The sequence below is a fragment of the Rattus rattus genome, chromosome 14 (assembly GCF_011064425.1).
Source record: "Rattus rattus isolate New Zealand chromosome 14, Rrattus_CSIRO_v1, whole genome shotgun sequence".
NCBI lineage: Eukaryota > Metazoa > Chordata > Mammalia > Rodentia > Muridae > Rattus > Rattus rattus.
In genome coordinates, this window is record NC_046167.1 from 28,779,820 (window position 1) to 28,800,532 (window position 20,713).

Below are 20,713 nucleotides of genomic sequence, written 5' to 3' on the forward strand. Positions count from 1 at the left end.
CTGGAGGCTTGCTTAGAGTTTCAGAAGTTTAGTACTGTATCATCACAACAGGGACCACGGCAGGCAGGCAGGATCTAGAGCTCTAGCTGAGTGTGACATCCTGATCCATAGGTAGACCCTGGGCTTGGCATGGGCTTCCGAAAACGTTGTTTCTGGTTTTGTTTTTATTAATCATTTTATTCATTTACATTTCAAATGATATCCCCCTTCCTGGTTACTCATCCACAAATGCCCCATGCCATTCCCCATTTCCTCCCTCTCCTTTGACTCTATGAGGTGCTCCTCCACCCCTCTCCCTCTCCTGCCTCACCACTTTAGGATCTGCCTACACTGGGACATAAAGTCTCCACAGGACCAAGGGCCTCCCCTCCCATTGATGTCAGATAAGGCCATCCTGTGCTACATATGTATCTGGAACCATAGATCCCTTCATGTATACTCTTTGGTTGGTGATTTAGTCTCTGGGAGCTCTGGGTGGTTTGATTAGTTGATACTGTTCTTTCTATGGGGTTGCAATTCCCTTCAGAATCTCAGGTGGCAAAAGCCACAGAGGCAATGGGAGGCATGTGGAAATTGCACTGGTGTCTCAGACACAAGGCATCCTAGGCAAATAGAAAGCATAAAACATGTATGCCCACAAGAAGCTGCAGTGAGACTCTTGGACATTCAGGCATTTTTTAAAAAGTGGGTCTGAGGAACCGGATGTATATCTCTCCTGAGAGACACAGCTGGAATATGGCAAATACATAGGTGAATGCCATCAACAAACCACTGAACTGAGAACGGGACCCCCGTTGAAGGAATCTTAGAAAGGCTTGAAAGAGCTTGAAGGGGCTTGAGATCCCATATGAACAACAATGCCAACCAACCAGAGCTTCCAGGAACTAAGCCACTACCCAAAGACTATACACGGACTGACCAACTGCTTAGGTAGCAATGAATAGCCTAGTAAGAGTACCAGTGGAAGGGGAAGCCCTTGGTCCTGCCAAGACTGAACCCCCAGTGAACTTGATTGTTGGGGGGAGGGCAGTAATGGGGGGAAGGATGGGGAGGGAAACACCATATAGAAGGGAAGGGGGAGGGGCTAGGGGGATGGAAACTGGGAAAGGGAATAACATTTGAAATGTAAATAAGAAATACCCAATTTGGTTGGGGATTTAGCTCAGTGGTAGAGCGCTTGCCTAGCAAGCACAAGGCCCTGGGTTCAGTCCCCAGCTCCGAAAAAAAAAAAAAAAAAAAAAAAAAAAGAAATACCCAATTTAATAAAGATGGAAAAAATTAAAAAATAAACAAGTAAAAAAAAAGTGGGTCTGTCTGTACTTCCTGATTCTTCCAATATACCTGTTAAGATTGCTTTATACTCTTTTGGTGGATTTTTCCATTCAGACATTATATTTTAGATTCATAATTTCTATTTGGTTCCTTTCATAAGAATTTCTATTTCCTTGCTAATGTTTTCTTTTTCTAACAGTTTTCCTGATTCCCTTTATTTCTTATTTTTACTATGGATATACTTAAGTTTTAAAGCCTTTGCCAAGTAAGTCTGAAGCATTTCTTTCTTTATAATTGGTCTCAAGACATTAACCTTTTCCTTCAGTTGATTCCTTCCTTCCTATTTCTTTGTACGTTGTCATGTATTTGTTTAAAATTGAACGTTTGAAAAGTTACCTTTAAAGATGTTCTAGACCGAATTGGGCAATATGAACTACATTGCCAAGTAGTAGAAACTTGAGATTACTCAGAATGAAAGTATCGAGCTTCTCAGGTCATTTATGGGCATGTAGTCTATCTTAACCTCTCTCTCTATATTTATTACATATACTTAGCTGCTTTGAAATGCCTACATTTCTCAATGGGCTCATGCATGCTTCTTCATGGAGTTAAGCATGTTTTGCCATCTCCATTTGCCTGTAATGTATACCTTAAGATATCTGTGAGACTGAAGACCCAAGCAATTTCCATGCACCTCCCACCTCATCTGCAGCTTCTGTCACCTGAAATCCTGACTTGGCTACAGTGCCCTGTTAGAGCTCTGAGTCAAATGAGCTAGAACTCATGTACAGAGCCAGAATGTTGAACTTAACCTCACGCTGCCCCTTGTAGCCTCCTAGGAACTGAACTGTGGTCTCCTGAATGCATGTGCTATACCAGAGCAAAGGTGGAGTGAGTGGGTGTGATGGTTTGGAGGAAGCATTCTGTTGCTTTGCCAATTGCTTGTTTGCTGTAGATTTCTAAACAGGTGTCCTGAGTCCGGCAGACTTGTTTCAGTCACTCTGTATAGATAACTGCTATTTCATGGGAGACTGTGGGTCTGAAGCTTCCTAGTCCGCCATCTTGATGATGCATAGTTGTTTCCTGGTAAGAAGTGACCTCTTAATATGAACTAAGTTTCCAAGGTGGAAAGTTTCATTTTGTTTTGCACTTGCCACAGTTGGCCTATGACAGGTTTAAATTTTGATCTCCCTGAATCTATGGTACATGGTATTTGTTGATTTGCTTGGCTGCAAAGATTAAAGGTTTTAATGTAATTAGGAAAGGCTTGACAGGGAGGGGGAGGGATGTGAGGTGGGGTTGGTGGAGGGGTAACTGGGAAGTGGGATATCATAGGAAGAAGGCTTGGTGGAGGGACTAACTGGGGGCTGGATATCACTTGAGATGTAAATGAATGGAATGATTAATTTTTTTTAAAAATGAAAATAAATATATAAATCATTCTCCTTTTCTCTTAAAAACAAGAAAAAACTCAAGAATTATGTGTCAAACATTCCATCTGCTCCTTCCTTTGTAGAACTGTCAGATGTAAATACTGGGGTGCTTGACTGTTTCCCAAGGCTTGAGGTAAAGTTCAGTCCTCTTCATCCCTTTCCTCTTGGCTCTTCTGATGGGACAGCTTGATTTGATCTGTCCATCTGTTTACTCAGGACCTCTGCTGTCCATTCCAGGTAGCTTTTCTTTTTTTCTTTCAGTTATTAAATTTTCACGTAAACTGAATAATTTCAATTCCAGAGGGTCTATTTAATTCTCCTTTAAAATTTTAAATCATTTTGTTGATATTCTCCTTCAGAGAGAACTGTCAAAATCTAATTACTTATTTGTGGAGTAAGTTGTTCAGCATTTAACAGGCTTCCTTAGATTCAGATTCTGCTAACTGCTATTTATCCTTGGAGGTACACTTTCTACTTTCTATAGATGCTTCATTTATTTTGATTGAAAACATTTAAAAGATGATTTAAAGACTCTGAAAATCAAATTCATCCTTTTTATAGATATCCTACCACCCTGTGTGTGTGTGTGAGTGTGTGTGTATGTTGTCTTGTATTTTATATCTATTGCAGGTTACTTAGGTCTGTATGTGACAGTATGTAGTGGTCCCCAAGGTCTCTGATTGGCCAATATATTATTCATCAATTTGTTTGAAGAACTCTTCCTCAGTGTCCTTGCACGTTTGTTTCCCAACCTTTGACAACAGCCTCTGTGGCACTTAAGTTCCACACTACGTTCTATTTCACGTCTGTCTACACAGAGCCTCCAGGTGAGCTAAGATAAAGACGTGTCTATGTGGTGCTTTCCTATCTCTAGGGAGGTGCTGGGCCCTTGCAGCTCATTTATGAATGTCTCATTTCCAAGATCTCTCTAATATTTTGTCCAGGTACTTGTTCACCTCCGTAGATTGTATCAGCTTCCATCCAGGTCAAACCATCTTCAGTCTCTTAGAATGGAGACTTTTATGTCTCTATGTGGTTGCTAGACTACAAAGTTCCCTTAACAATGTGCTTGAAAGAAGTTTGAAGATACAGACCAAGGGCTGGGAATGGGACAACTTAGACTACTGTAACAATCTACTATTGTTGCCGAGAGTTTTTGAGTGAGGGCTCTTTGTTCCAAGCCTTCCATTAAGTTCGGGGATTTTTCTAATCCCAATTTTTCTAATTTTTATTATCTTTGCAGTTGGCATGGAAACTACTGTGTAATTATATTTTCAAAGCCTAGGTTTTGCTCATTTTTTTGTCTGTAAACTTGTTGTGGGGGGTCCTGTTTCCTGGGGGACTTCTACTAGTGTTATAGATGCAGGTCTCATGTATTTGTTCTTCAACTAAACAGAAGCAATTGACACCAATGTGGCAAAGTTAGAAGCAGAAACACCCCACTTTGATCATTATCCAGAGAGATGATTCTTTATTCTCATTATACATTAAAATAACTCTCACTGATTTAAAAATAATAAATCACTACCATTGACATTGGGAGTTGGACACTTGAGTTTTGAAAACAGGGCAGAGGAATGGTTAATTCTGAATCTCCCAAAACAAAACATAGTATCAGACATTCCTGAGATCTTTAATTCACCAAGGATTGTACAAATGTAATGGTTTCAATTGTATAAGTAAGCGTACAATTATTGCTTAATAACAGGTGTGTGTGTGTGTGTGTGTGTGTGTGTGTGTGTGTGTGTGTGTATCTCTTCAGGTTTTAAACTAGCTCTGAATATGTAGTAAAACGCTTCTTGTCACCTGAGTTATTGCTCTGAACACATTTATAAGAATAAATAAATACAATTAAATAAGTTTTAATTGTTTTACTAGGTTGACATTTTGATCGTGCAAACTATTAGTAGCGATTACACTCTTAAAATAGCACCAAAATAACTCAACAGTTACTGCTGTTTATTCGGTACCTTGCTATATTCTATTCTTTTCCTAATTCTCTCTTTTTCTTTCCACACACATGTGCATGCACGCACACACACACACACACACACACACACACACACACACACACACACACACCCTTTCACCCCCTTCTACTTTACAGATGAAGGCATTAGAGTTTAGAGAAGAGCAGTAGCTTGGTCAACATTAATTTATTAATGTTCATGGATGCATCCCAAGCATTCAACCCACTGTCCATAAACATTAGAATCACATGTAAGTCTTATGTTGTCAGCTCCCGTGTTCATGAATTGTTATCAATTGGTCTGGGACACAGCTTGGATGTTTCTACTGCTGAAATCCACCCCACAGAATTGAAACAATAGGAATTTGGTTTTTTTGATTTTTGGTTTTTATGGTTCAAGGCAGTTCAGTTCAAGACATCAGCACCACATCTGGTGAGGGCTGCTCTGTTTTTGGACAAGGGCAAGAAAGCCTTTCGCAAAGGACTTAATGCCGTTCACCGGAGCTCAGCACTCGTTCATTAATTATCCCTAAATGCCTAAATGTGTGCTCTTATGACTGTCACATTGGTGGTCAAGTTTAACTATCTTGAGTTTCAGAACCTAAACCATAGCATTGGGCTGAGGACATTTTCAAAATTCCTGGAGTGGAATTCTATACAATAAAGCTACAGAATCACCATTTTGTTTTGTCAAAAAAGAAAGAGCAACTATATTTTTGCCTCTCTAACAACTTTGCTGAAACAAGAACCATCAAATACCTTGCTTACATTAAAAGATTCAGATACCTCCCTTAGTTTTTCTAAGCTTTATACAAATATAAATTCCTCAGGGTGAAATCTACATCAAAAAGCTTATATCAATTATATGGAAACTATTCAACTTAATTAATGCCATAAAGAGTGGCTAAAATCCCTTAAGTGCAAGATAAGGGTGTTGTGGATATGTGGTAATTTATGAAAGGCAAGGAGGGATTTCAGCTAGCTTCAAAATGGAACATAAACAGAGCAGGCTGGCTGCCGAAATAGCACATACCCTCACATAGTCCAAAGCAGAAGTCCCATGTCTAGATCCCAAACAATAAGAGTCCCAGTGCAATCCTCTGACTGGGCCACGTCTAGAGATCTGGGCTGAATTCTGAGTGTGTTTTAAAGAAGAATCTTAATAATTGGCAGAGGAGATCTATGAAAACCATTTAATAAAGGAATCTGTTAAAGATACATGAATACAAGAGGGCTGGCCAGCTGGCTTCACACATTTGGAAAGCATTCACACAGTTGAAGGTATGATAGTCAGTGTGTTTTACGTATGTCGTGAGTTTGACAGACACTTATGTGCCAAATGTGTGTGTGGACCACATACTTCTAGAGAAGTGTGACATAAGACATAATACTTGGAAAACAGTTTCTGTAAGATGAGGGTTTTATGCTTGTGGGCTTCATTTCATGCAGTAATCTGTCCTCTGAGATCACCATTGTTACGTTTTCTCGGCCTGATCCATGCAGCTCACTGGTCAGAAACAGCTGAACCTAAACTGGGATTCACTTTCTCTTATAAATCTGTGTCACGATATACACATGCTTTTTTAAAAGATTTAAATATGATAGCATTAAAATATACACAAGTATGCACGCAAAGCATATGCAGATAAATACACATTGAGTTTATAAATCGCTCTATTTTAAGATGCGTGTTTGTCTAGCACCTTTCAAATACATCACTGGTGGAGAATGTTGCGTCATTAGCTCTGTAAGCGTCTGGTACACAACAGTGCCTCACAGTTTAGACCTCATTAATGTGATATTTACCCAAACGAGAGTCAGCATAGAACACTGTTAAGTGGGAAAATAAATAAACAACACCATTTTCTGTAATGTTTAAACATATTATCCCGAATTAGGTTAAGGAATAAGGGGAAAATTTAGAACTATTAATTTACAGTATTTTTCTTGAGCATCAATTAGGTTAAAACTCTCTTCAAGGTAAATCCGGATTGTAAAGCTTGCTTCATTTCTTCTCCAGAATTTAATTTACATTGCCCTCCGTTCCTAAGGAAAATGATGGTAAAATACTCTGATTCTGTTTGGCTTTTATCGACCTGCGTTTGAAAATGTAAGAACATTTGGGTTTAAAAGTAATTCTTTTAGGCTGGGGGATTAAAGCACTGTGAGTGGAACAAGGATCTTATTGTGACAGACCCTCACAAACAATGCTCTGTCCTCCTGTACGCTCAGGTTCTCACGTACGCTCAGACTCTACTGAGACTTTTAAAAGGTTTAAGTCGCCGACTACGCTTTCAGGGTGGGATGTGCCCATTGAGTTTTGGAGTCTCTGACATTCGCTTTGAATGCAAACAGAGGGAGTTTGAAAGCTTTACATGTGATGGGCTTTTTTTTTTTTTTTCTTTTTTTTTCGGAGCTGGGGACCGAACCCAGGGCCTTTTTCCTGGGCAAGCGCTCTACCACCGAGCTAAATCCCCAACCCCAATGATGGGCTATTTTTAAATCCTTTTCAAATACTAGGCTGCACATCTTATAGCCTCTTTTTATAGCTCTCCTAGTCTAAAATTTTGGTCTTAAGCCACATTCTCCTGGCCATGTAAGTGGTTTAGAGTCACTGTGTGTATGTGTCCCATCTTCAGAGAAGTGTCTGCTCCTTTTGCTGGCGGGACGAGAAGGACCCTCATACCCGTCCACAGAGTGAGTGTTCCGTATACCAACGCACCCTGCTTTCTCTTCCGTTCATCCATCACTAAATAACACCTTAATATTTCCCTACTGGTTTGATTTTAACAAACTGCTAGTATTTTTCTGTGCTTACAATCTTGTCTCATCTTTGTATCTGCTTGACCCTGTTTAATTTGGACTTCACCCCTGTTTCTACTTCTTCAAGGGCTCCACCCCTAACAGCATTGATTCCTGTCTTCCACTGGCTGCTTTTTCTTCACAGAACTTCATGATTTTTGGAGTTATGAATCCCTTAAATTGTGGAAGGCCTTCTGAATGTCTTAAACAAGAATTATAGTGATAAATTCAAACGTGAGTGCTTAGAGTCTGCACTCTGTGTAGAATGAGAAAGTAACTACAGTTTCGAGTCTATCTAATTCGATTTGCTGCGATCTTTTGTGAACTTTGAACCCCATGTCTATGTAGGGCAGCCCCTCAGAGTCCTTTGGACTATTTTGTCACAGTCAAAGGAATAAAGGTGTATGTGTCAGAATCAAAGGGATGCATATGGATGGAAATTCATCTCTATTGCAAACAATTAGGCAGTCATTGTTTTTTATTCTTATTACTCAGGGGTTTCCCATTACAGATGAATATGTGAGTTGTGCAGAACAGTATTGCATCACAGTGAAACTGGCAGAGACCACTTTCTAGGATATATGAGAAGGTGAAAAGCGTGGTGGCTTTGCCTAGCCCCTGAGCATTATTAGTGCAAGACAGCTTTGGCAGGGTAACCGTTTTCCACCCTCAAATATACTGTCTCCCTTTCCAGAGAAGCTGTGTGACACAAGATGTCATATGTTGAAAACCCTTAACTCTCAAAAGAAAAAAATCTCACCTTCAAAACAAATAATCAAGTCTTCGGGGGCCAGGGGCACTCGATGCTGACAGTTTTACTGTTCCGAGTACTGCTAACTGCCTGAGAGCGAGGTGAGTCAGGACGTGGGGCTCAGCTGAGGCTTTGGCTCCCTCTGGTTCATACCATCCACCTCAGGAAGTTCTTGGATAAGAGACAGATGTGATCACTTTTGACATTTTCCCCAATGTAGCCTCAGTAGCTCATGCAGAATCGGAAAGCTGGTAGGCCTGTGAGGCAGGGGACAAAGGCTGATTCTGAACTTGACTCATTGACCTGAACTTACCGACTTGAAGTTCTGCATAGAGACCTTACGTTCTTTTTCTTTACTGTTTGTTACTATGGCTGTCTATGTATCTATCATCTAGCTAGCTAGCTAGTGAGTAGTTTAATTATTATTTTGGGCTGCATTTGAGATTAAACTTTGGTCCTTGCACATATTAGACAAGAGCTCCACCACTAAGCCACATCTTCAGCCCAGTGCTCAAATAACTTGAAGTTGTACTTCTCAGTCTTAAAAAAACAAAACAATACCAACAAATAACAAACATTTATTGAACGTCAACTGAGTGTCCCTGTTTCCCAAGGGACACTGAGATAATGACTGGGGTCCTATTTTTTTTAATCATTATTTGCGTTTTGTTTGTTTATTTTTTCCTGTGCCCAAGACAGGGTCTCATTATATCACCCTGGCTGGCTCAAACTCATGTTCCTCCTCCTTTGCCTCCCAAGTTCTAGGATTAACTGTGTGCTGTCCTACATGGTTGGGTATCTCCAGCCTTGGAGAGAGAGCCTGAGAAAAATTATTGCAACATAATGAACACAAGTCTGCAGTCACTTGTGCTGCCAATGTCACGTAGTGTGTGGGACAGACTTCAGCAGACTCAGCAGCTCCACAAGCATCATGAGGACCACAGGTTACTTTCATCCTTCTGTCTGTCTGGTCAGTTGTGACAGGACCCTTAAAAATCTTCCCAGGAGCTTCAGCTCTTAGCTCACTGTGGTGCTTGGACCTTTAAACAAATAATAGGCGAGTGTCTTCGAAATCCATGACAGGCTTAGGCTGGTCTCGGGTCACCGTCAGCAGATGAATGGATGAAGAAAATGTTGTGTCTACACACAGTGGGATAGTATTTAGTCATGATGAGGAATGAAGCCATGCCATTTGCACCAATGAGTGGAGCTGGAGGACATTATATCAAGTGGAGACAAGCCAGGAACAGACCGGCTGAATATTCTATTACATGCAGATGCTAGAAATGTCAACCTGAACACAGAAATGTCAAGTCAAGTTGGTGTTGAAGGATTTTGTGTGTGTGTGTGTGTGTGTGTGTGTGTGTGTGTGTGTGTGTGTGTGTGTGAATAGAGAGAGACTGGGCTTGGTGCTGTGTGCACCTGCAAACCAGGAATTTTTTTTTTTTAAGTCCACCAGTTGGGTGAAGATGCGTCTGTGTGTGTGGCTTCTCAAGCACTTTACTTCAATACATTCTTGGGTTTTACTTGCTTTAGGAAATAATTCTCTCAATCTATGCTTTAAATTCCTGGTTTGCTTTTCTTTTTGGGGTCTCTAGCACGTTCCACCTTTCTGCTCATTCTGCAGTTCTTTGTAGTTATTCTAGATTATTTATTTTATAGTATTTATTATTGTGGTGTTTTATAGTTATAAATAACCTTGTACTCCCATCCTCTGTTTCTTTAAAAATAAAGTCTTCACTCTTTTTTTTTCTTCTGGGTCAGTCTGATTTCCCAAATTAATCTTTCTTTCCTTCTTGATTTTTAGATCTTTCATTTCTATTTAAAAGTCATTTGTTTGATAATCATGGGATTATCAAATCTAATTTTTTTCTTTTGTATCTTTCATGATTTTGATTCAGTCCTTTAAGAACATGACTAGGGTTTAGGGTGCAGCTCCAGGCTGATGTGCATATCTAGCATGCATAAGGTCCTGGGTTCAATCCCCAATATTATAGTAATAGTGCAAATAATAGTCATTGTATGTCCAGGACCTTGAGAGCTTGTTTGGAGGTTCTAGCAGGGGAGCACAGCTACTCTATACCCTTGGCCAAACCAGTCCTCCTCTATTCCAGGAAGGCTGTCCTCTTTGACTGAGCACCCAGCTTCAGGAGGGACATACCTGGAGTAGTGAGGGAGGAAGGGGACACCTAACTAGCCAGATCAGCTGAATCAACCCTGGAAATCAATGGGGTGACAGATGTCACAGCCAGATCACTCTTACATCCAAGAATGGCTAAGATCAAAAACTCAGATGACAGCAGATGCTGGCGAGGATGTGGAGAAAGAAGAACACTTCTCCATTGTTGATGGGTTTGCAAGTTGGTACAACCACTCTGGAAATCAGTCTGGAGGTTCTTCAGAAAACTGGACATTCCACTACCTGAGGACCCAGCTATACCACTCCTGGGCATATACCCACATGATGCTCCAACATACAACAAGGACACATGCTCCACTATGTTCATAGCAGTCTTATTTATAATAGCCAGAAGCTAGAAAGAATCCAGATGTCCCTCAACAGAAAATGTGGTACATCTACACAATGGAGTACTACTCAGCAATCAAAAACAATGACTTCATGAAATTCTTAGGCAAGTGGATGGAAATAGAAAATATCATCCTGAATGAGGTAGCCCAGTCACAGAAAAGCACACACAATATGTACTCACTGATAAGTGGATATTAGTTCAAAAACTTCACAATACCCAGGACACAACCCACAGACCGTATGGAACTTAGGAGAAAGAGCAGGGTGTGGATGCTTCAGTCCTGCATTGATGGGGGAAAAGGATGATAACGGGAGGTGGAGAGAGTGGGGGACCTGGGCAGGAGAAAGGAAGGGGAGGAAATGGGAGGGCAGTATCAGGTACTGGAGGGGACAGGAGAAAGGTACAGAGGGTCAGGAAATTGAATCAAAATATGTAGCAAGGGGAAACAAGGAACTGGGGATAGCCACTGGAGGGTCCCAGATGCCAGGGAAACAAGAGGCTGCCAGGACCCAATGGGGATGATACTAGCAGAGAAGGAGACGTAGAACCTGTAGATCTGAATAGCCTCCAGGCTAAGGATGGGACCACCCACCCATCTCAAAGTTTTTAACCCAGAAATGTTCCTGTCCAAAGGAAGAACAGGGACCAAAAAATGTAGCAGAGACTGAAGGAAGGGCCATATGGGGACTGCCCCACCTGGAGATTATCCTGTCTGCAGACACCAAATCTGACACTGTTGCCATTGCCAAGAGGCAGGTGCTGACAGTAACATGGTGTGGATGCTCCTTGGGAGATTCAGCCAACAACTGACCAATACAGATGTGGATGCTTGAAGCCAACCATCAGACTGAGCTTGGGGACCCAGTGGGGGAGCTGGCAGAAGAACCGGAGGAGATGAGAGGGATTGCAACCCTATAGGAAGAACATCATCAGCTGGCCGGACCACCCAGTGCTCCCAGGGACGAGACCACCAACCAAGGAGTGTACAGGGAGGGATCCACCGCTTCAGATACATAGGTAGCAGAGGATGGCCTTGTCTGACATCAATGGGAGGGAAGGACCTTGGTCCTATGGAAGTTTGATGCACCAGCACAGAGAAATGCTAGAGGGGTCAGGGGGGAGAGGGGGGTAGCACCCTCTTAGAGACAAAGGGGAGGGAGGTTTGGGGTAGGGGTTTGTGAAGGGGTAACTGGGAAGTGGGATATCATTTGAGATGTAAATGAATAGAATGATTAATTTTAAAAAGGGGGGGTCACATGCATCACCCCTTCCCCCCAAATTGCTTGTCCAGCTTGTTTTGTAAGTCTGTCTTCCTGGTGTGTGTTTATTGTCTGTAAGCATGTTATGTTTCTCCTCATTCCCTCTGCCTTTGTTATTCTTAACCCTTGTTGAAAATGATTTCATTTTTTTCGTATTTGCATTTATATGTGCATGTGGTATACATGCATGCATTCGAGTACATTGGTACACATACACATACACATATGTACATGTGGAGGAAGAGGTCTGAAGTTGAAGTCATGTGTCTTTCTCAATTTCCCTCCAGCGAATTTATGGAGGAAGAGTCATCCTGAACCTAGACTCACTAATTCTCCTAGACCAGGGAGCCAGCTTATTCTACGAGTCCTCTTTCTCAGCCCCCAATCTCTCTACTCAACATTTGAAAAGCAAGTGCTTCATCTACTAAGCCATCTCCCCAACCTTATATTGCTCTTTATTTTATCTTTTAAAATTTTTAAACTTTTCATTGATTCTTGGGAGTTTCACATTATGCACTCTAGTCCCATTCTTCTCGCTGTCTCTTGTATCGCCACCTGCCCTGGCAACTTCCCCCTACAGTAAAACACACATGTATGCATGTGCGTACATACACACAAAAAAACAAAGCATAGGAAACATCTCATCATGGAAGCCATAATGTCACAGTGTGCCCCACAGTCTACCCCTTTGTCTATGTATCTTCGCTAGCGAATGCTCATTGTAATGAGTCATTGTAATGGTTCCAGGTCTCTGGCTTCTGGGACACCATCAGTACTGGATCCTCATGGGACTCTTCCCACTATCTTATTGTTGCCCCATTGTATCATGGGAATCCTACAGCTTTGGATCAGCAGAACTGACCCTTTCATGTTCCCCAACAGTTCACGGATGATGTAGACTTTGGGGTGGGTCAACCTAAAGCTCTGGATCTGGGCCTAGGTGATACTGAGCTCGTCAGCCTGCTGGTTCCCCTTTATCTGTACCACCAGGTCAAACTCCACAATATTGCTCCAGCCGAGCCACCCAATGCTTCTCCAGCTGGGTCACCCAATACTGCTCCAGTTGGGCCACCCAATGCTGCCATTAGCAGGAGGCAAGGTCAGCTCCCCTGCTCTTGTGCCCTTGGGCCTTGCTTCCCTGCATCTACAACTCCAGAGCCAGCTCCACTATGCTGCCCAGGTGAGGTTTAGGGCCAGTTTTTCCATCAGTGAGGGCCAGGGTCAGCCAACTCCTACACTCTCATTACCTTGGAGGCCAGCTCTCCAACATACTGCAGTGGCAAGGGGCAGGGGATGAAGGGGAGGAAGGCATCGCCCCAGTCCATACCTCCTCAGGGCAGACTAGTGGTGGGGCTCACTTTCCCATGCTCTCTCCCTCGGGGCTGGATCACCTGCACCCCCTCCACCAGGGTCATCTCTACTGTGCTGCCCAGGTGAGATGCAAGGCCCATTCTCCAGATTTCTGGAGCCCAAGAGGGGCAAGGCCGGCTCAGTCTCATGACCCAGAGTCAGCTCACCCAACTGCCTCAGGTATCGAGAGGCAAGAGAGGCAAGGGGGGAGGAGGACATCACCCCGAATGCCCAGGCCACCTCATGTAGTACATTGCTCATTTTTAAGGCGTGAGATTTGCTAGTTTTTACAGAGAGAAAAACGGACAGAATGGTGTTGCATTTATTTATTTAGTAGTCATTGAATTTTTAAATATAATTTCATGTCTGATAACTTCTAAATTCTCAAAGTTTTAATAAAGTGACAGTGTAGACCAAAGCTGTGAATATCATTTCTTTTGCATTATAATACCATTGTTTGCTGTAGAATTTATGTAGACTGGAACAATTTGAAATAATTTTATGGGCACACTAGAAGCGTATCAACTATCAGAAACGATATTTACATTCGGATTGCGTACTAGGCCCCCGGTATTGATCCTGTTTGTTTCCATAGCAATGGGAGACATAGCCTTATGTGTTTGCTGATGCTTCATTGGATCTGCCTCTTCCTGACTTTACCTTGCACTAGGAGATCATCCTGGTTTATATAGGTTTGTGGGGGCGGGGGGCTGCCTCTGATACCTTCATAGCCGGCAGAGTAACGAACTCTGGGAGGCATGAGGGCAATTTGACAAAATGCAACTATAGGCCGGTGTTGGTTCAAACTTTGGGAGTCTGGCACGAAGTCGTTTATTTTAGGCATATCTGAGCACAACACAATTTGGTGAAAACTATTCTGGTGAACATCAACCCAACCCCCATGCACAATAAAGCATGCCTAAGTATCTCTAAGGAGCAAAGTAAGCCAAATGCAGATCAGACATGACTACATTGAAACTCTTTGCAAATTCTATAAAGGTAGGTGTTAAAAATTAATCGAGGGAAAAAAATTGGTCTAAAAGAGAATCTGGTGCTGGAAAATCTCTGCCACACAGACAGGGCAAAGGTCACCAGGTTAGAAAGCTGGTACGCTCCAGCCTTTTGGGTCGAGAAGGGGTTTTGTATTCCTTCCCTTGAAGGAACAACCGTATGCGCTGTGGGGGTCGTGAAAGTCAACCTTAGGAAGGAAAATGTGCAATGGAGAATGAGGGCATTAGGTCTAAGACAGAACACTGCTGAAACAGCAAAAAAGAATCGAAGCCAGGACGGTGGCTGCTTCCCCATCTTCACGGAAGTCCTAACAAGTGACCATTCTTCCCTCCCCCTACTTCCCCCATGTTCCTTCTGAGAAACCTCATCAGGCAGGGCATTTTTTTGTTGGAGCAACAGTGACGTATGTTGTGGTGAGATACAATTGGCTGAGGATTTAGGAGCTTGGGATTGGCTCAAACACTGTATCAGCTTCTTCACTGGCCAATAAACTCAGATCTGCACCCTGATACAGAATCTGACTTCCCTGGATTCATCATGTGACTCTGTGCGCTCCCTCACCCCCTCCGTCCCCTCCCCCAACACACACACATCCTCTGTCCTGTTCCGACAGTGTACTCAACATTCCAGGCTCCCCTAGTGCGTATTTGCGGGGAACATCTGTAACTTAAGCGAATGGTAACTGCTGGACACTGCTGGACACTGCTGTGACTAGTGAGTAATGGACAACAGGCCCACCCGGAATTTAAAGTTCAGGGTGAAAGACAAACAAGAATCGATTCACTACCCATAGTGATCCGTACTTTGAAGTGTTTGAGGAGCTGTTTAACTCCAGTTCACAGCAGAAGCCAGTGGACTCAGGTTTATGTGAGATACTGTAAGTGATAAGGTTGAGGCTAGACATGAAGATTGGGCTACAGAGAATGCCTTACTCACCATGCTTTGGAGCTTGGATTTTATCCTCCAGCAGGTACACCATGGAAAAATTAACAGGGGGTGGGGATGTAAAAATCAAATTGATGATTAGTAAAGCTCACACGGTATCTTGCCATTACACAGGATAGGATCTAGCTTCTAACTTTCAACATTTGTAAATTGGTTTTAAATTTTTAAATTAGTTTTAAAAATCTAAAATGGAATTAATCATACCTACTGGGCAGGATTGTTGTGAGGCTCAGCTGGGCTAACAGATGTATGGTTCCCACAGTGTCTTAAAAAAACGTTAAACCCCAGTGTTAAAATCAGTCCATAGGATGGCTTGGCCCCATCCACCTGCTCCTTGGTGTCCGCTCACTGTGTTTCCCTACCATTTCTCATTGCCCCCCACCCCCGTGAAGGGAGGCTATGCCAGTTTGGTCTTTCATTAGATTCATAGTTCTGTCTCAGTCCACTGCTGTCAATACATGCTCGCACCACCACGCCTGGCCGGACCCTGTCATTTCTCAGAGCACATTTTCTTTCCCCACCAGGTATGCCCAAGACGATGGCTACACAGTGTGTATATCAACCCATCTCATTCACAGATTCTTGATAGAAGCCTCTCTGTTACCCCAATTCACTCTTAAGGATTTTACATGGTTATTCCTGTAGATGTGCAGAAAGATGCCAAGCCCACACATGTTAATTGACATTTTTGTTTCAGCTCATAATGGGAGCACGGGACCATTTGGGAGTCCATGGGAGGCCACATTTTTCACATTTTTGTGCTTTGTGCACATTAGTTCAGTGCTAAACTGCCTCCAGACACGGTGCTGAAGTATTGCCTATGGTTCTTAAGCACAAGAAGGCTTTGATGTGCTTCTCAGAAAAAATATGTGCTTGACAAGCTTCTGTAGATGAGTAATAGTGCTGTTAGCTATGGTGTTGATCTTAATGAATTAAAAATACTTATGAGCAGGCCAGCACACTGACTCAGCTGGCGAAGGCTCTCGCTGCTAGGTCTGACCCCTGAGTCCTGAATTCGAATGGCGGAAGGAAAGAACCAACTCCTACAAGCTGTTCTCTGACCTCCATTAGTGTACTGTCGTGCACGTACCCCTAATACGTAAAATAAATAAATAAGATTCTTTAATCTATGGAATAAGCTGTGTCAAAAAGAAACATAGATAATACTGTTACATACTGTTCACTTGGCAAAAATATTGTCTGCAGAAGCGTGTCAGGATCTAACCCTATGTTTCCTGAAAGAGTGGTTCACTGTTGGCCAATTCCATGCTTGCGATGACTTTTTACAGCACCCTACAGGTTCTAAAAAAACCAATGTATTTTGTTAATTGCTCAGTAGCTCCTATGGCAAATATTCAAACTGAAGTGTATATACTTACTGTGTACATATTCATTATTATACATAAGCATACACATATATACATAGAATTTGAAAATGCGGGACTATATTAAACTAAAATATTTTGTCTTAAAGTTTATCTAACATCCTTATCATTACTTTCCACCTTTTTTAAACGAGTGTAAGAGAAGGTGTTTCTCTGTTATCTAGGATGCTGGAGAAATGGTTCGCTCCTTTGTTGGTGGTCTGGAACTTGTTGTCAACCTACTGAAGTCAGACAATAAAGAGGTCCTGGCAAGTGTCTGTGCCGCTATCACCAACATAGCAAAAGACCAGGAGAACTTAGCTGTTATTACAGACCATGGAGTCGTCCCTCTTTTGTCCAAACTCGCCAATACAGTAAGTGGTACCTTGTTATCATGGGATTCTCTCGGAACACATATGGTGAAAGACAAAAGGTATGAGGTCTAGAGATCTGGGTTTGGGTTTGGTGCCCATTGCTGATGAAATACAAGATTTTCTTCAATTCCTTGAGCTTCCTTGAGACCGATAGACACAAAGGCATATTTTATATGCAGAATATTAATATGCAAGATCTTTGTTAAATACAGTTTTTTAAGTGACTCGTTGGCAAGCAAAGCTGTGGCAAATACACGTGCTGTTATGTAAGTAGCAGCCGTCCTCCCCGCTGCTGTCATTGTTCTTAAGGTAGCTGCTCATTCCAACATTAGAATGGGATTGCTCTCCTCCCATCGTAGAAGCCTGGACTGCGACTGACTCAAGCCACAAGGCTTTGGCAGTGTTAGTCTATTTATTTAAAACTCTGCCAGCTAAAGCAGGGCCTGGAGACAATGACTTCACCATGCCCAGAACAATCTGAGCCAAGCTTGCAGTACCACTTGGTAGGAGAGTAACAAACCAGACCTGCAAACACTGGAAGAAGAATCCTCAGGGCAGGATACCCAGGACACCCAGCCTCTCTCTCAGAGCATCTGTCAGACTCAAGGCAACACATTCTGTGAGTCAAGAAAATGGGACAATGGAAAACTATGGCATGCTCAGTTATTCTATAAATCTGAGATAACTCTAAGCAGAAAGTCTTGTCTGCGTAAAGAAAATACAGAAAGGACACTAGAAAGTCTAGTAGATATTATCTGTTGCTCTGTCTTCCCCTTTTCAGAAATTAAGGTGGGATTTGGGGTTCTCTACAGGTAAAAGCACTTGCCACTCAAGCATGAGGGCCAGAGTGTAGATTGCCATCACCTGCACAAATGCAAAGTGTATACATTGGCCTATCTGTAATCCCAGAGCTTGGGAAACAGAGGTGAGGGGTCCACAGCAAGCAGGCTAGCTAGAATAGCTGAATAAGCAAGACCTGGGTTCAAGTCAAGACCCTACCTCAATTTGTAGCATTGAAAGTGACCAAAGGCAATGCCCAAAGTCAACATCTGACCCCTAGGTGCACCTGCATGGATGCAAACACACATGTATGCCACATATATACACATGCAAAAACTGCAGTAAGAAATAAATATAGGTTGAAGAAGTGGAATTAATCCACTCATCCCAACTACATGAAGTACTCCTTGAAGACTATACAGCATTCTAGACATATTTTTCTTACTAAGCAACTTGATCATTTATAAGGTTATTTTTACCTCTTATGTATGTGTATGTGCGTTCACATATGTGTACATACCGTAATGTGCACATGGAGGATGGAAGACAACTTTTACCGTGAGAGTCCAGGATGGAACTCAGGTTGCCGGTCTCAGGGGTAAGCCCATTTACCTACCAGTCAGTCATCTTGCTGGCCCTAATTTGTAAAATTTTGTTATGAGGTTTTGCTTATTACTCAATAGGCAGTCAAGTTTCCTGAAACAAATGACCGGTTTTAGACACCTGTTTCATCTTTGATAGCACTGATTACATTCAGCTCATAGAAAACTCAGTAAAGCCAAGCCCTTTAACTCCACCAATCAAGAAGCAGAGGCATGCAGATTAGAGACTAACCTGGTCTACACAGTAAATTCAAGGTCAGTCAGAGCTACACCATGATCCCTGCCTATCTACAAATATATGTGTACATTTATGTATGTATATATGATGTATAAAGAATATATAAAATATATTTAAATATATATATATGTATGTGTTTAGAAGAAAGAGAGTCAAAATTCTAGTTCCTTCAAGGTACGTCCTAAGGAGCCAGCGAGTGCTGCTGCACACTCCCGGGCCTTTCAGTGGACAGCGCATGCAGTGCATAGATCTAGCCTCACAGAGTGGCTACAGCTCTCACTCGTTCCTTCCAGAATAACGACAAGCTGAGACGTCACCTGGCAGAAGCTATCTCACGCTGCTGTATGTGGGGAAGGAACAGAGTGGCTTTCGGGGAGCACAAAGCAGTGGCCCCACTGGTGCGTTATCTGAAGTCAAATGATACCAACGTGCATCGAGCTACAGCCCAGGCCTTGTACCAGCTCTCGGAAGATGCCGATAACTGCATCACCATGCACGAGAACGGTGCTGTAAAGGTATGTGGCTTCAACAGGGTGTGATCCAGTGTATAAACGTATGCTGGAAAGACGTGTAAGGAACATTATTCTACTAAAAAAAATGACTTAATGGGCAAAGTAAGATGTTCAAGCACAAAGACTTGAGTTTGAATCTCAGGCACCCCTGTAAAAGGCGGGTCTGGTACTTGCAGGGTTGGGGTGGGAGTGGGTGGGTGTTGGAGTGTGGGGAGAGACAGGAAGATCCTGGGAGCTCAATGAACAGCCAGTCCAGCTAATGCATTGACTTTTGGCCTTCGTAAATGCCAACCTCTGGACACACACATACAAAGAGAAGAGCATGTTCATGCCTTTGCCACCTCCACAACACAACTTTTTGCTAAAGGGACATTAAGTTACACAAAGCTATCTGTTCACTAGGTCACAGCTGCATCTGAACTCCGCATCATCGTGGTTTGTATTATAAAACTGTATAGAGATGGAGTTCCCTTAATCAGAGCCTATGTGGGTTCTTAGTAATGATTCCCAAATTTGAACTACATTGAACACTGCACAGCCCATGACCTTTGATAAGCATTCATGAGCCTCTGGGATGCAGTGTTTACCTAGCACATAAGAAATAAGTGACAGATACATCCATCACCATTTATGAACAGCAAGAGAAGTGGCTGGAACAATTCTGAACCAAGGCTGTAACAGCTATGGCCTCCTAAGAAAGGATCAATCTGAAAGTAGATTGCTTGTCTTTATTCTGCGTCTGATTCGATACACCAGCTTCCGTGCTTAGGAGGGACTTCTCATACAAACTTGAAAGACACCTAGTATATTTGAGCCACCTACAACTTCTTGATGGTGATCAATACAGAAGTACCCAGGACACTGGGCATATAGTACATGTCTAAATCCAGCACCTGAGAGGTTGAGGCAAAAGGATCATAATTTTGGGGTCAACCTTGGCAAAGCGGTGAGACCCATGACGAAAGCAGAACAACCACCTTCAAAAAAAGTAGAAGCAAAAAGTAAAAGAGAAAAAAAATCTCTTACAGAGTACATTTATCTCTATCAGGAAAAACAATAAAAATATTCTTTTTATAACTTGTTCCCTTGCATAACATAACTTTATTGTTTGCTACAGTAATTCTAAGCCCCTGTCAGACAGATGCATTTACATGGGAAGTTGTAAGATAACAAGAATGAGGAATCTCCAGTTAGTCATCTCGTCAGATCTAGATATGTCAGCATGAAACATTTTAGTCAGAATAATGCTTTGAAAATGCCAACTGGTAATTTTCAGTTGATTATTTTAATTTATCCTTCAAAGTTACTATAGTTAAAAAGTGGGATGTTAATGTTTCTGACATTAAACCCAATTTACATTTAAATCTGCCAATCTTTTCATTATAAATATGTGTATGACACATAAGTTAGATGCATGTGCTTCTTCGAGCAAAAAATAAAAAAAAATCTGGCATAAAAGTAACTTTTAACTAGCATTTTTAAAAAGTATATTATTAAAAAAGTCAGCATGTGAACGTCAT

The 20,713-nt window shown here is 42.1% G+C and overlaps 1 protein-coding gene across 2 annotated transcripts in view; it reads left to right on the top strand.

Annotated features, from left to right (window-relative positions):
* The window catches only part of Armc4 (armadillo repeat containing 4), a 166,874-nt gene that overhangs the window by 108,250 nt on the left and 37,911 nt on the right, over positions 1-20,713 (top strand). For both annotated transcript variants that reach the window (XM_032884509.1, XM_032884508.1), the window contains 2 exons: positions 16,873-17,061; positions 18,975-19,196. In XM_032884509.1, the coding sequence (XP_032740400.1) occupies positions 16,873-17,061; positions 18,975-19,196 (411 nt within the window). The remainder of the gene's footprint in view (positions 1-16,872; positions 17,062-18,974; positions 19,197-20,713) is intronic.